Source organism: Sitophilus oryzae, unplaced genomic scaffold (assembly GCF_002938485.1).
Source record: "Sitophilus oryzae breed Bouriz unplaced genomic scaffold, Soryzae_2.0 scaffold_1720_pilon_pilon, whole genome shotgun sequence".
In the NCBI taxonomy this organism is placed as follows: domain Eukaryota; kingdom Metazoa; phylum Arthropoda; class Insecta; order Coleoptera; family Curculionidae; genus Sitophilus; species Sitophilus oryzae.
Window position 1 is genome coordinate 288,069 of NW_022146414.1, and position 17,469 is coordinate 305,537.

At 33.5% G+C, this 17,469-nt stretch overlaps 1 protein-coding gene across 1 annotated transcript; it reads left to right on the forward strand.

The window, feature by feature from the left end:
* Positions 1 to 13,676: 13,676 nt before the first annotated feature.
* Positions 13,677 to 14,648, forward strand: LOC115881442 (craniofacial development protein 2-like). The gene has a single exon (XM_030898917.1). The coding sequence runs from the start codon at positions 13,677 to 13,679 to the stop codon at positions 14,646 to 14,648; it is 972 nt and encodes a 323-aa protein (XP_030754777.1).
* The last annotated feature ends 2,821 nt before the right edge of the window (positions 14,649 to 17,469 follow it).

The following is a 17,469-nucleotide window of genomic DNA, read 5'->3' on the forward strand; positions in this document are numbered from 1 at the left end:
ATCGCAAAAGGCAGGGGTCGATGCTTGAAAAACTTTGGCTCAGCTCCCTCTCAATTGATTAAAATCAAAATCAGATTTGAAATTAAAGTTAAGTTAGTTAAGTTTGAAGTTAAGTTAAAAAAAATCACGTCCTAATAAAGGAGGACCACCCCTTCTATTACATAAATTTTATTTGTTTGTTCTTTATAGGTTATATTTACATCCAAAAACCCTATAGGCTTTATTGTGGAACCATCATAGCTCATCAGTGTTTTGTTTGCAATTTTTAGATCAAAATTATTTAAATGCTTTTGCCAAAAATCACTAGTTTGATCAATGGGTACTGGAAAAACGATAAAAAGGAAATATGTTTCTTTTATCGAGATATTACCAGCCCTCAAAATATTTGCACTTATTTAAGACACACCCTGTATATTAAATTTAATTAATATTTTGAAACTTTTATAAAACGCTATTCGATAAATTATAAATACAATAAAATTGTAAATTGTATCTTGTTCTCTAAAGAAAGTTAAGTCTGTTTTATTATAAATCCGTTATGAACTGGTACAGTAAGAGAGTTTTCATACAGACCACAAATAAAAACATGGAACAAGAAAAATAACAAAACCATAACAAAATAGTTTAATAAAGATGTTATTTTTACTTAAATACTTAAGTACCTGAATGTATTTTAGTACTAGCAAAAATGGATAGTAATCGATTATTTGTGGTTCTACTACTATGAAGTAATATATTTTTTGTCATACGCTCCCAAAAACAGCTATTTTACGGACTCATTTCAGTCCGTAAAATGTTTCTTTTTCGGCCTAGGCCGTAAAGGTCGTCATGGCAACCTTTATGGACTAAAATGTCTAAATTCGTTATTTGGTTGTTTTATTTTGTCATTCGAAATTTGTCACAAAATCACATAAAATTATACATATATTTATAATTAAATTATTAAATACTAACAATATCAAAAGCTAAGTTATTTGTTTAAAGTAAGTACCTAGGTACCTATTTAAAAGAGGCTTTTAAATTAAAATATTCTTAAATTACAGTCACAAACATTCAAACCATCGTCAATTTGGTCGAAATATTCCATGCTGAGAGCAGTGTTAAGTGTTAAAGAAGATATTTATATTGACAAATTTCCAAAACTTATTGCTTTTTGAAGAGGAATTCGGTTGGTTACGAGCCTAAAAAGTCTAAGGTTTTGTCCATAAAAGAGATCGGTGATTTTTTGGCCACGGCTAGTGATGAAACTTATTTACTTACTAAGGTAAGTTTGCGATAATGATTTTTAAAATATATAGATGGTTTCTTATTCCATTGTATTTGATTTTTAAATTATTAAATACTAACAATATCAAAAGCTAAGTTATTTGGAAAAATAAAAATGAAATGAACAATTTTGTGCATTTTGAAAACTTGCATCTGCAATCGAAACGACTCCTCCATTGGCAGGTAAATTTACTTTCTGATGAGGTGGAGTAAATGCGAACGATGATGTACTTGGTAATACATCCGTGGAAGTGGTCGCGATTTTCTTTTCCCCCATTAGCAGTTTGCAAACTTTCTTCTTTTTCTCAATAGATTCTTCTATGTAACCTTCGGCCACTGTGGACGACCTAAATAATTATTGTTGTTTAGAACAAGATCGGAAAATATTAAAATTTTTACCTCCAACCTCCTAGGCGTTTCAGCGATGTAAAATCCACATCTGCATCTGCAGCAAGAGTAGCAGAACTACGTCGGAAACAATGACCTGTATATTCGTTTGGGTTCGACAACTTTAAAAATGCTGCTACAATCGATGGCATCTTCCCAAATGAATGAATGCCGACTCGTTGCACGGTGCATTTTCCTTTACGATAAGAGATGAAGACATAATCATGTGGTACATTTTTTGGCCTAAGACAAGCATATTTTCTATACAACTCAACTGGATTGACAACGTTCCCTTCGTTCACCACCGGAAACACTCTTTTGATATTAGTTTTTGTATCCGCAAGGGTAACTAAAAGGCAGCTGTTGTCTTTTTCTATGATGTCTTGCACTCGTAGAGAGTACAATTCTTCTCTTCTACATGCTCCACAAAGGCCAATGACAAGAGCTACCTAAAAATCAAATACAATGGAATAAGAAACCATCTATATATTTTAAAAATCATTATCGCAAACTTACCTTAGTAAGTAAATAAGTTTCATCACTAGCCGTGGCCAAAAATCACCGATCTCTTTTATGGACAAAACCTTAGACTTTTTAGGCTCGTAACCAACCGAATTCCTCTTCAAAAAGCAATAAGTTTTGGAAATTTGTCAATATAAATATCTTCTTTAACACTTAACACTGCTCTCAGCATGGAATATTTCGACCAAATTGACGATGGTTTGAATGTTTGTGACTGTAATTTAAGAATATTTTAATTTAAAAGCCTCTTTTAAATAGGTACCTAGGTACTTACTTTTTCGTGGAAATAATTTAGCAATACATCTTCATTTACAACGAATACGCCATTTTTGTCTTTCCATTCATTAAAAACATCATATTCTTTCTGGTAAATGGCACGAGACTTCACAGGAAGTAAATCCAACACGATTTCTTTGGCCTTATTAGCAATATGTTCGGGATTTTGGAACATTTTAAAATTGTTGATGAATTTGTGTGATTTTGTGACAAATTTCGAATGACATGTCAAAATGCGATGAAATAAACAAACTCGTTACTAAGATATGAATTTATAAGCCAACTTTTTCAAACATTATAATTTCAAATATGGAAAATTTGCAAATATGCGTTCTAAAAAACTGTAAAAAGCGTATGACAAAAAATAGTGTATGTAACACGTACCTAAATTATGTTTTTTAGGACTCATCTACTATTTCGGACTCGGCTAACGCCTCGTCCGCAAACAGTAATGATTCGTCCTAAAAAACATCATTTTAGGTACTAGTTACATAAATAGCTATTTTTGGATTATTTAAACAATCATAATGAAATCAAATAAAATAAAATAGAAGCAAAAAATTTACGGATTTCGGAAATTATTGGTCAATATTAAGGTAAGGTAACCATATCACATAATGATTCTTATTAACAATGTTCACAAACGGCATTGAAGAACCACTTAAAACTGATCTTGAAATGTTTATCAAAAAATTTTGGATTCTCTAAAGTCCAAAATGTTTGAATGTGATTTTTCTTGAAGATCCATGGCCTTGATGATTATTAGAGTATTTTCTTGACAGATATTCTTATACACAATGTTCCATGAAATAATAATATAAACCTGTCATAGCAAATTATAAGATTATACGGAGGCATAGATCATAATCATCTTTAGTTTTAGGGGGTAATACCTATCATATTATATTATAACAATATATGTTGGAACCTTAATATTCATGTCTTATTTAATTAGTATACTCTGTAATTCGATTTTATGTACAGGGCTGCTTCTTCCTGGAACTTTTAGAATAGAATCTTTAGAATATGTAAAATGAATTTATATCTTTATAATAATCGTCTTTAACCATACTCTATTTAACAGAAATACCACTTTCTGTGCCATTATTTCCTAATTTTGAAAGAGAAGTTTAAGAAATGTTGTTGGATAAATTTAGGTTAGTTATACCAATCCCGCGTAAAATGTTTTGTGCAATCTGACCAGGGGTGGATGGGGAAGTGAAAACCGGCCCGGGAATAATAAGCAACCGGCCCGAATTCACAAAAACAAAATGACCATAACGAAGAAAGATATTTTATTTATTAATATACAGGGTGTCCGAGAAATAAGTGCAAGTATTTTAACTGGTAGTATATTTCGGCCTCAGAAACACACCTATGAGTTTTTTTTTGCGAAAATTTGAATTTTTTTAAAAAAATTTTGGATTTTTTTTTAGTTTTAAGTTAAAAAACATAATTTCTTGATAATATGGCAACATAGGTAGTAGATTAAATTTATATGAAAGAAAATCCAGAATAGATCCTGTGGTTATCAAAATTTAAGCAAAAAAGCATTTTTTGTTTAAATTTTCAAAGTAAAATAACTCGGTTATTTTGAACTTACTTAAAAAACGGTAAAGAGAAAAAATGTTTCTTTTGACCAAATCTACCCCCCTTAAAATACTTGCACTTATTTCTGGGACACCCTGTATAAGTAAGGGTGATTTTCGCTCGGGCAAAAAAATCTCTTTTGCCTCCGATTTTTCAAAAATATTGAATAAAAAATTGTCTTGATCAAAATTTTTATAAAGATCAATATCAGGTCGGACATCTGCATTTTTACTAGAAAATAGCTCAGTTTCACAGGGTTCTACTTTTTTTACAATCACGATTTTGAGAAACTTTACAGGATGAGTCTTAAATACAAACTACAGGATGAGTTTTAAATAAGTGCAAATATTTTCAGGGGTGGTATATTTCGACCCCAGGAACACGTCTATGAAGTTTTTGCAAAAAAAGATGTTGAAAATCGTGGTTTTTCTTTTAAATTTTCCTGTATATTTTAGAAAAAATTTTAGAACTCCCTGTTCACCGCAAATTTTCCCACGGTATAGTTTCTTAATCTTTGATATTACCACACAAAAAGAGATGCAAATACAGAAAAATTTCGATGACAAAATTTATTAAAAATAAATAATTTTTTTTTTAAATTCAAACTTTAATAACGGTTATTTTGGACTTATTTGAAACACGGTAAAGAGAATATATTATGTTTCTTTTATTCACATCTACCAGCCCTGAAAATATTTGCACAAAGCAGCACAAATAAAGTCCACTTATAGACTCACTTTGTATAATAAAACAGAACTTTGTATATTTCAAACGGAACAACAAACAAGAGATGTTTATTAAAATTATAAGTGTCTCAGAGAAAGACATCTAACAATAATTATATTAGAAATTGGTGCTTATGTTTAAAAGCAACTGACGATTATATTGATGCAAATTCATTAGTTAGTTAGGTAGTCACTGAGAATCTTACGTACCTTTAGTTAGAAGATTAATCATTTAATTTTTGCTAAATTAATCTTTTTTGAGCTCTGATCGGGACCAGCCTACCGGCCCATCTTCTCACCGGTCCACCGGGAATTTTCCCGTTTTCCCATATGGCCCATCCACCCCAGAATCTGACTAGTCTTTTAGTATTTTTGCTAGTTTTTTTGCTAGTCATTAGACATTTTGCAAAGCGACTGAAAACAGATGGGATTTTTATAATACTATGCAGGAGCACTATATAATACTATATCCAGTGACTTACGCACCATTAAATCTTGGTGCGATTTTAATCTCCTATGCCTCAACCTATTAAAAACTAAAGTTTTGTCATATAAAAGTACTATACAGCCTTCTTTACTTAATAACACCACTATTGACGTCGTGGACTCGCAAAATAGGACTTGCATATCAAAGCTTTATCAAGGAAACTAAGCGGTGCCTGTTTTGCGCTAAGATCACGTTCTAAGCTCTAAGGAACTTAACTTATCAACTTCTAGAATAGTCTATTATGCTCTTTTTGAGTCGCATCTTCGTTATGTTTTTCCATTCTGAGGTACTTACTGCGCGACGAAATTTGATCGTATTTTCAAAGATTACAGTTGAGGGTTGGAACCTTTGGTGTTACACAGCAAAATAAAACACTAGATCACCACAATACACCAAAACACTTTTACTTTTACACTGGACGCGCGTTTCGCTAACCACGTTAAACGTATAAACTCATTTTTAGTTTATAATCATCTGCTTGGTTAGCGAAACGCGTGTCCAGTGTAAAAGTAAAAGTGTTTCGGTGTATTGTGGTGATTTAGTGTTTTATTTTGCCGTATTTTCAAACTTGAAAAGAGAGCAGTTCGATATTTATTGGGACTGAACAGTAGGACTCACTGCAAGAATTTCTTTAAAAATTTCAAAATACTAACTCTTTTTTCTTTATTCATTTTTGAATCCGTTTGCTTAATCCGCAAGCACATATCTGCTATTCCCGAAAGGCCACCTCACAACTATCCACTTAGGAATGCGGAGCACGATCTTTATCTGCCAACCCCAAGCTCAGAACTAGTTAAAGGCTCAAAACTGTATAATGCCAAAAAAATGCACAATCATCTGCTTTTGGATATCAAGTCGCTTTCATTCTTTCTCGCATTTCACAACTCCGAAATCATACTTACTGGAGAGAGCCCTATATGCGGTACACGACTTTTTTGTTGATATTTAATATTGAACAATTTTGACTTTTGAAATTTTGATCATTTCAAACACTGGTTAAAAGTCTAGTACCTATTTAATATTTTATAATATTTCTTAAATGATTATAACCATTTACAATTTTCCAATTGTAAAATTTTATTGATATTTTTTTTGTTGTGTTCTGCAATGTCCATGTATGATCTATTTGTAATTTTAATGACGTAATTTTTTTTCAATTGTATGTTGCTTGGTTAGATCTTTTATTATTTGTATATTTTTTGTTTTTGTTTGTTTTTTAAATACTTTGTCGATGAAGCTATTTTGGCTTTTTGTACAATAAAGCGTTATTTATTATTTTTATTTAAACTATGGACGTATAATGGAACTTATTATAGATATGAAGATTGCCTTGTCAATTATAATTTTTAAAATATATTCTTTATCTTTGCAATCTCGATTATCCTAATTTTTTTCTCTCTGAATGATTAACTTTCCTGTCTTACCGAATCTTTTTACGAAATGTATTTTTAAAGGCATTCCAAATCTTCTTCCGGCACTGGATGATGAGCGATATTTTAGATGATTATTTAACCATTATATCAAGATCTAAATCACGAAATACAAAAAATTACCTATTGCATTTTCTGGCTTGTATCAGTTTCAAAACTGATTTAAGTACCTAGAAAAAGTACTCTCCCAATTACATAAAAGATCTCTGTTGATTATAATTAAAAAAAAACGATGATGCGCGTAAAAGTATACTTAGTGAGTGCCTGCCTATATGTTAAAGAGTTTTGTCGATTCTTCATAGTGATTACTTACCTCTTGAAAAGTTGTTGATGCTAATTACAGGTATTTCTTTATTTGTTAAAATGGTAATAAAAAGGAATTAATCATAGTAATATTAATATACACTTGTCTGGTAAAAACTTGCTGTTAAAAAAATACATTTACACTATACAGGGTGGTCTGTAATGTATTCGTGAAACTTCGGCGGCATATTCTGCAAATAATAATAAGTAAAATAGTTTGTATAAATGAATATCCTAAAATGCTTAGTTTCGGAGATACATGGTGTGGAAGTTTCATTTTTACTTTTTTTAGGTTTTTTCCTAATAATTTCTGAACTAAATTGGGTATTTAGATGAAAATTAGTATCTGGATTTTTTTAACATGAGATATTTGATTTCGATGTCAATCTGACTTCTACTTTTAGAAGGCGCAACCTACATCTCTTTTAACTGGTTTGAAAAATAATAACTTTTGTCCGTACCTGTATAAAACTACTGAGTGAAAAAATATAGATTTCCGTAATTTTTTAGGTAAAAAATGTTTCTTGGTAAAAATTGCTATGAGCAACTGCAACTTTCAATGTTTTCAAGATCTTTGGAATAGAAATAGTCAGTACATACCATTTCTCCAAAAAATCCTATATGGGTATTTCGTCAATGCAAGAAAATCTACAAAATAAAACAGTTATTTTTTGTAAACACTGCTGCGTTAATCCAAACGGAAACTACTTGACAGCAGTTAGGTTTACAGATATACAAATTTACAAAGACAAATTTAAAAACAGATATACAAAGTTTATCTCTTTTCGTCGTCAGAAGCAAAAAAAATACAAAGAATAAAGAAAAAAACTATATAAAATATTTAAATTCAACTATCGAGAACACTTTAGTTTTTTAAAACAGATACGTCTACAAAAACCGTTGACGTTCTGTTAAAATGACATTATATCAAGTTAAACTTCAAAATTAACAATTACTACCTGATAACAATTATTTAATAAGGTAAAACCAAAAAGCCCCAAACTTTCTATCTGATTATTTTTAATTTTTACGTACGTTATGTTTATTTATGTTATGTTCTTTAAAATCAAAGAAGCGATTACCATACATTACTAACATCTACAGATGCATGAGCAATACATTTATTTTTATTAGATTGTATTAAAAAAAACCTCTTTTATTTTTCTTTTAGAGTCTATCGCTTCTTTCATTATAATTTTGGCGTTATTAAAATTTATTCTGTGCCCTGTGTCCCATGAACTGCTGACAAATCTTAGATTTGTGAAAATCTCCCTTTCTTAAACAATCTTTATGTTCTTTAATTAGAACATTTAAGGGTCTAGATGTTTCACCACATAGGTATAGACTTTTTTACATGTCATTATTGAGACACAATGAATATGTTGACTAGATGATAAAAAAAAAGAAATGGTAAATTTTTGAACTTTTTATTTTTTAAGCTAGTCATGAATTTATCTAGAAAAAAATACGATAAAACACTTCCTGTTAAATCTTTGGCACAAAAACATTGCAAATTTATTATTTTAGACTAATAACTGTCCAGTGAACATGTATAATTTTTGTCAATAATTATGAGATGTATTGACTATTTCCATTCCAGATATCTTGAAAACAGTTGCTCGCAGCAATTTTTACCAAGAGACATTTTTTTTACGTAAAATATAGCTTAAATGTAGGTATATTTTTTTACTCAGTAGTGTAATACCCGGAAACTCCCTGTATGTTTTGTAGCTCTATTTTGGAAAAGAAATTTTCAAAGTTATTTTTTTCAAAAACCAAAAACTATGCAATGTGGCGTTTTTTTACAAGAGACAAAGAAAGTAGTAAATACCAGGAGGATTACTTTACGAATAAAAAATCAGTCGTCGGTGTTGTTGGAAAATATTTCTAATTTCTACTAAAATTTATGTAGGTTCTCACAAGGTTTTCACCCTTCCCGCGCGTACATTTACATTCATTTAAAAAATCCTCTAGTGAGGTGCCTTAAGCCCCTGTGCAATACAAACCTCGGAATTCTATTACTTTGAAGGAATTGTTATAATTATTTTTGCATTGTGCTTTTAGTAAGACATATTACAAAGTTTACCCATTCAAATTCGCCAAAAAAAAGACGCCAAAGCAAGAGAAATGGTATATAAAATAATCCCAGAGCTCCCAACTGGCAAAGAAGTACGACAGGGAGACGCGATATCCACAAAGCTGTTTACAGCAACATTATAAGAAATCTTCCGTCAACTGTACTGGACCAACAAAGGATTAAAAATAAATGGAGAATATCTTAACCATCTAACATTCGCTGATGACATACATAGTTCTAATTGCCAATAGTCCTGTAGAGCTACAAGCACAATTCAATGAACTAAATACAGCCAGTAATAAAGTGGGTCTCAAAATGAATTAAGCAAAAACTAAAGTAATGTACAACAATGTAGTAGAAAAAAAGACATTCTAATAAACACTGGAAATAGTAGAAGAATATAAATATTTAAGACAACTAATACACAGCTTGGGATCTCTACTACCAGAAATCAACAGAAGAATTAAGTTAGCATGGAGTACTTATGAAAGAAACCCAATCATATTCAAATCCGGAATGCTACTCTATCCAGAGAAGGAAACAATCGACCAATGTGTACTACCATCGTGACCTAAGCTTGCGAAACCTGGACACTTAAAACGGACATCATAAGGAAACTGCAGGTCGCACAACGCTCAATGGAATGAAATATGCTGGCTATAGAGGAACTGATAACAGATGAACCACAAAAATTACAGCATGGTACCCACGAGGCATTAAGAGACCTAGAGGAAGACCGAACCTGAGATGGAACCATGATATTAGGAAATTAGCAGGGATAACTTGGGCCGGCATAGCCAACAATAGACAACAGGGGACCAAACTAGAAAAAGTCCAAAGTGTACAAAGAGAGAATGTAAGGGAGGCTACACCATAATTGGAAATGGTTCAATAAGCTGATGATGATGATGACGACATGATATTTGGGAAGTGACAACTTTCTAACTACAAAGTTACGTTTTTTTTCTTGCGAATTAAATAAAAAGAAGAAAAATGGAAGGTTTCAATTAACGCCAACACAATGATAAAATTGACTGAAACCAAACGATCTAAAATTATATATTATCTCAAAACGCAAAAGCATTTATAGGCATACAATAACCTATGTACAAAAAAATCATACGTCTACCCAGATACATTATTGCACACGATCTACTTGATCCATATCTCACATCACTATTTATTAAAATACAATCAATATTTTTACTGATTATAGATAACCGGTATTCAGTGCTAATTTCGGATGTGATCGTGTTTCAAGCCGGCGCTTTTACTTTTTACAATGGTCTAATTTGAATACATAAATTGAAACTGATCGGTCATTGGCGGCACCACACCTTAAACATTACTAAACGCAAACTTGCAACATCACGGTTAAATTCACCAACAAAAATATCTTACACATCTATTAAGTGGTCCTATAAACTAGAAACGGCTGTTTTGTCGCAAAAATCGATTTAATTTTCTATTTGCCATCGCCTCAAAATGTCAAAAATACGTAGAAAGTTTCGTGCAACCTTAGTTCCTGATCCATTAATATTAGATCTACATATAAAGTACTAGAAAAATATACGCCTATGGTTATATCATTATATTTCTGTGGGAACCAGATTTTATAGGGTGAGTCAAAAATTGAGTAATGTAGATTTATTAGACAGCTATAAAATTTTATGTCCCATTTAGATTCCATTTCTAAATAATTTTTCATAACTTTTTGAAGCTTAAATAAAATGGAATTATTTAGAAGTAAATAATTAATACTCTTATATGTATTCAAATACAATAATATTTGGTTAGTATTCGGTATCACTGAAGGCACCCTGTGTTGTTATCCAAATCCAAAGAGAATTCCGTAGCACTGAGAGATGGTGCAGAACTATCGGGCAGATCATTAACTCAGACCAAACCGGGACTGGAGGAAAATAGATGGGGCTGCGCCCCTAAAATTTTGCGGATATATACCATGATAGTAAGTAGTGATGTTAATATTTCAGAAATTTTTGATTGTTGCAGGAAATTTCCGAAACTTTCAGAAACTTTCGGAAATTTATGAAATTTTAGGAAATTTTACAATTTTATATATTTTTTGTTGATACAGTAAAGAAATAAATTAGATAGACATTTGATACCAACATGTAAGTGGAAAAAAAACAATAAACATAATATTAGTTCTTATATTTTTAATAACAATACATAACTCACAAAAGTCATAAACATAACACATAACAAAAATCATCTGGTAACATTTGTCCTTTGTACATAAACCATGAACTATGACTATGAGCTTAAAAAAACAAAAAAGCACGAAATATAAATTTAAAAAACGTAAAACACAAATAACTGAATTATTCTATTCCGGAATACTTTCAGGCGCCGCGCCGCGTCGAGCTGGTCCCATCTTCATAGGGTATTATAGTAGTAGTAGTACTGTCTTCGTCAGTTTCTATTTCCAAATCAGATATATTTGATGTATCATCTGGTTCTGATTCTGAAGGATGGACCTCTACCCCTACGGGTTCTAGTGGTTCTGGAGGAGTTTCATGTTGTTGAATATCATGCTCCATATCCACTTTTTGTTTTTGTAGTAATAATTTATTGTTATGAGCTACGAACATTATTATGTCGGCTCTTTGTGCAGTTAAGCGATTCCTTTTTTTAGTATGGATAAAACTGTAAGTACTGAAACTTCTCTCAGTGGCTGCAGATGACGCTGGTAAAGACAGCAGAGCAATAGCTAAATATGTATTTCAACTGAGTATTTTTACACATTGCTTGTCACCAACTTAGACAGTCTACATTTTTAACTGACATCCAAACGTAGTCGAGAGCCTATAAACCCGATTTGGCGCAATAATTTGTTACATCTGTAAAAATGGCTTCTTTATTATTGACAAACTGAGGATGTTTGTTGTTGATATTGTTGATAAATTCCATAGCGGCTATGCGTTCTTCATTGTTAAGGTGCTCTCCCAGGAAACAGAGGGGTCCAAGAGATTCGCGGCAACATGCATTAGTTTAAGAGCCATACGTTTGTATTTTGTAAGGCGGAGAAGCATTCTTTTTCTTATGAGTTAAGAATAGGCATACTTGATACACTTTCGTTAAATTTTTGCTCAGTGTTTTGAATTTTGAAAATAAATTTCTTGCAAAATTCGGATTTTTGCGAATATTCGATTCTGGGACCGAATATTTCGGAAATTTCTGAAATTTCCTGCAAAATTCGAATGGAAATATTCGTTACCAACATCACTAATAGTAAGACCTATGATTACCTAAAGTTGTTGGTACACAAAACTAGACCAACGTACAGCATAACCTGTGCAAAGCATAGAGACTGGCATGCATCTGCATAACATGTGCCATAAGAACATGCCCAACAGCAGCAATGGAGGTCATCCTAGACCTAACATCACTGCACATTGTCATCGGTAGATATGATAATGCGACAATGATTAGAATGCTCATTAACGGAAACAGTGTTGGAAGATTTGTCAGCTCAGGGGCGTGGAACACGCTCAAAAAGAAAATTCCATTACTCCAACTCCAAGTGGATGACATGTCAAGAATGTACAACTTTGAGAAACACCTTACTGTAAAATTGACCAATAAAAAGGATAGGAACATAGAAAAGTTTTCTCAGCAGGTGAAAGACCGAGGGGTGTCTCACTATTGGAATTACATGTACATTTTCTTGGCCGTCGCTGGCAGTCATTGGCAGTCTTATGGCAGTCGCCTATAATAATTACATAGCAGTTATAGGCAGTCTTCTTCATAGTCACTGGCAGTCGCTTAGCAGTGGAAGGATATTTTGGCAGTACGTGTACATTTTTTACCCGAGTGAGACACCCCTCGTGAAAGACCATACCATAACATGCTATACTGATGCTTCCGAAACCAAAGCAGGGACAGGGATAGGATTTGGGCCGAAAACTAAATAATTCGAACCAGTGTTCACCTACTCCAACATTCTTCAGGCAAAAGTCTACGATATCGAAAGATGCGTATTACTTATCTTATTGGAAGTGTCGGAAATAAGAAATGACCATCTCACCCGATAGTCAAGCAGCCTTAAGGGCGATCAACTCAGTAACCATTAATTCGAAGCTGGTCAAAGAATAACTAGGAAAGCGGAACAAATTAGACAAAAATAATAAACTCCTCCTATTCTGGGTGCCAGCCCATCAAGGGATAGAAGGTAATGAAAAAGCAAACAATCCAGCTAGAAAAGGAGCGAACACTCCATTAACAGGACCAGAACCGTTCTGCTTTCCAAGTGGACACCAAAACTTAAAGCAGAATGGAAATCCTTCAACGGCCTAAGACACTTGAAGATTAATTTCTAATCTCTAATCAAAGACATTCGAAGAAATTTCTCAAGACTTTCGACCTAGAAAAATTAAAGATTTTCCTTGATTTAAGTAAGAACAATCTTTGGATAACTCCGCCTGCGCAATCACTGGGTGGACTGAGAAGCTCAGTGGTCGTGTTGCCGGTCCTAAGCCCGGAAAAAGGAGGAAGGTTGTCGGGCCAGGTTAGCTCCCTACCCGATGTAAAAAAGAACCACGGCTCAGAGAACCGACAATCTGCCTCGGAAAACGACTGATTTATTGATTATGACCCACGCAAGAAAAAGAATAACGGCGTGGAAAAAGAAATGTATACTCCGCTTTGCCACCTGGAACATAAAGTCATTTAACAACAAAGATCAAGAAACCCTAAAAGAACTTAAAGATAATAAAATCGATATATGTGCCCTACAGGAGATGAAAAAGAAAGGTAAAAGTCAATTACAATACGATGACTATCTAGTGATCTACAGCGGAGTTGAAAAACAAACAAGGGCAGAAGAAGGAGTAGCAATCGCAGTAACAAGAAAGTACCAATCAAACATACGGGACTGCAGTTATTTATCCTCGCGAATGTTGGTCGTAAGAATGAAAACAGAAGATCAAAAACTAAATATAGTGTCAGTTTACTCACCTGAAGACAATAAACCAAAACAAGAAAGGAAGTCTTTCTACAATCAACTCCAAAATACCATTCAATCATTGCCAAGCGATCAACAAAAAATATTAATTCTTGGAGATTTCAATGCCCGCATCGGAAATCAAATAATCCCTGGAATCAAGCAGAGGTTTAATGAAAATGTACTGAACGACAATGGAGAACTTATGATCGACTTATGCACATTCAATAAACTACGTATTAACAACACATTCTACGACCATAAAGAGCAACACAAATTCACATTTAGCAATACTAGAGGCCACAGATCTACAATTGACTATATTGTTACAAACAGATATATACATCCACTTCAAATATTAGATATCAGGACGCTGAATTCAGCCGATGTAGGAAGCGATCACAGTCTGTTACTTGCAAAAATCAAATTAAAATTTAAACCTCATAAGAAACTAGGACGAGCAACTCAAGAAGTTAAGATAAACATCGAATCGCTATGGGACTTGTCAATTAAACAACTATATGAGAAGAGACTGACAGAGAAAATTCAAGTAAACCCAATAAAAGCAGAGGATAGCATAAATACCTCCTGGGAGAAACTAAAGAAAGAAAGAAACTAAAGAACAACATCAAAGAGGCAAATGTGAAGCTTTAGGCACCCGGACTATAAAAAGAAATAATAGCACCAAAATAAATAAAACTCCGTGGTTCCGCCCAGAAATTAAAGAAAAATGTAGAGAGAAAAAAATAGCATACCTCAACTACAGAACATTACGCACACGAGAATCATTCCAAACATATAGACGAATCCGAAACGAGACAACAGCGCTAGTAAGACAAACAAAAAACCAACATTGGGAAATTTTCGCTAAAAGAATGGAAAGTGACTTCTACGGACTTCAAAAACAAATTTGGCTCTTTATAGGAACTCAAAGAAAAGAGATTAACGATTTAGTTGAAATAAATCACATAGCAAGGGAATCCTGGATTGATTATTTGTCAGAACTATACAAATCAGAAGAAATAGAGGTTGAACTAAATACACCCGAAATAATGACCAACGACAACATACAGATTGAGGCAGCCGATATAATTACATCCCTTCGAAAGCTAAAGAATAGGAAGAGCCCAGGGCAAGATGATATCCCAAACGAATTACTTAAATATGGCGGCCAAAGTCTCATACAGCAGCTAACATCCCTGATTCAAAAAATCCTTTACAAACGCAGGATACCCGATGAATGGCGAACCAGCACCACTATCTTGATGTTTAAAAGAGGAGATAAGAAGCTGCCCTCAAACTATAGAGGCATAAATTTTCTAAGCACCACACTAAAACTTACGACAAAAGTGATAACAACCAAAATTAACGACTTAACATGCTTAGCAGATAAACAGCAAGGTTTCAGATCGGGCAGATCATGCACAGACGCGGTTTTTGTCATAAGACAGATAACAGAAAAATCAATCGAATATAACAAACCAGCGTATATGTGTTTTATTGATATAGAAAAAGCGTTCGACCGTGTGCAGCTAAGAGACGTTGTACACCTTCTTTACAATAGGCAAATCCCACACAACCTCGTTAAAACCATACAAAACATATATGAAGCGAACCAAATTCAAGCTAAAATTAACGGGGTCCTGACCGAACCAATAAATGTAGGCTGTAGTATCCGACAAGGTGACTCCCTGAGCCCTCTTCTTTTCAACATCATTATGGACGAAATAATAGGAAATGTACGTTTACTGAAGGGATACAGTATGGGCGACCAGGAAATTACTATTCTATGCTATGCTGACGACGCCGTATTGGTAGCTGAAAATGAGAACGATCTACAGCGCTTATTACATCGATTTAATTGCACTGCCAAATCACTTAATATGATAATATCGACCCAGAAAACGAAATGCATGACGACATCAAAAGTACCACTAAGATGCAAACTGGAAGTCGAGGGCAATGTTATTCAGCAAGAGATAAAGTTTAAGTATCTAGGCATAGAAATCTCAGGATATGGTGATGTAGAAGCGGAGGTGCGAGAACGGACCACGAAGGCAACCAGAATAGCAGGATGCCTGAATGATACAATATGGCGAAATAAAAACATTGAGGTGGAGACTGAAGCGAGAATTTACAAGGCAACGGTACGACCAATAATGACATACACTGCAGAAACTCGACCTGATACAGCGAAAACTAAACAACTACTAGAAACAACCGAAATGAGAGTACTACGCAGAATAGCTGGAAAGACGCTTCTGGACCGGGAGAGAAATGAAAGCATAAGAAGAGCGTGCAAGGTGGAAAATGTAAATGAGTGGGTACTCAGCAGAAAGGAAGAATGGAACGACCATATCAGCAGAATGGACAACAGAAGGATAGTGAGAGTTGCACGCGACAAATCACCGCTAGGTCGCAGAAGCCTAGGACGTCCACGAAAACGATGGAGCGACAACTTGTCAGTCTAACCGGTAGAGACGACGAAACCAAACAGGCGATTCGCCTAGTGTGAAGAAGGAAGAAGAAGGAAGAAGAATCTTTGGATTGTCACGGGGTTCTTGACAGGACGCTGTCTCCTCAATGAATCCCTCAGTAGATAGAGAACGGTGGTTTCCGCGGAGACTGCGGAGGCCGGAGAAAGAGGAGATTTTTAGTCGATATTGAAACCTAAGTCCGACATACCAGCCCAATCATCTGGCTCTGAGATACGCAAATGTACTTTCCTACCTCTATAATAAAAAAACAACCACAAATATAATCATATTAATCATAGCAAAAACAAAAGTATTAGGATCTGATTAGAGGTCATATTCACCGGCCTTGTTTTAGTATATCGTTGTTTTTTAGCTTGACAATTGTTACTAGATATTTATGAAGTTTTTAGATTATTGCTAATTCGTACACAATATCAAAACCATTTTCATAATTTTTTAGCGCTGAGAAAATACAAGATGCACACGTTCTCGCTCTGATTGTTTTCGGTTGCAACAAAATTATGGTTAATCTTCTTATAATTTTATAAATAAGAGAGACTTTAATGTTAGAACAGAAGTTAGCCAATTTAAAATATTTATATTATTTTTAATAAAAAAAATTAAACAAGTTTCATCCAGTACAAATAATATACACTGTATCAATTTTAAAACTTTCCACCCTTAATATCTTTCTTGCAGTTAAAAATATAAAAAAATCGGAAAGACACGTGAACTTTATTTGTAAGGGGGACACTTTAAATGAATATTTTTAGTTTTTTTTCTTTCAACCTCCTAGGAGGGGTAGATGCCACCCTTACAATCTTAATTGGGAATGGGGGTCATCGTTTTAAAGCACTTTAATGGCACATCGTTTTAAAGTGCGTTTAATTCCATTTTCAGTGGTATCCTACTTTGTTGCTTTTTGTCCAGAGGTTACCGAATAATCGCGTTTCAAAGTTGCAG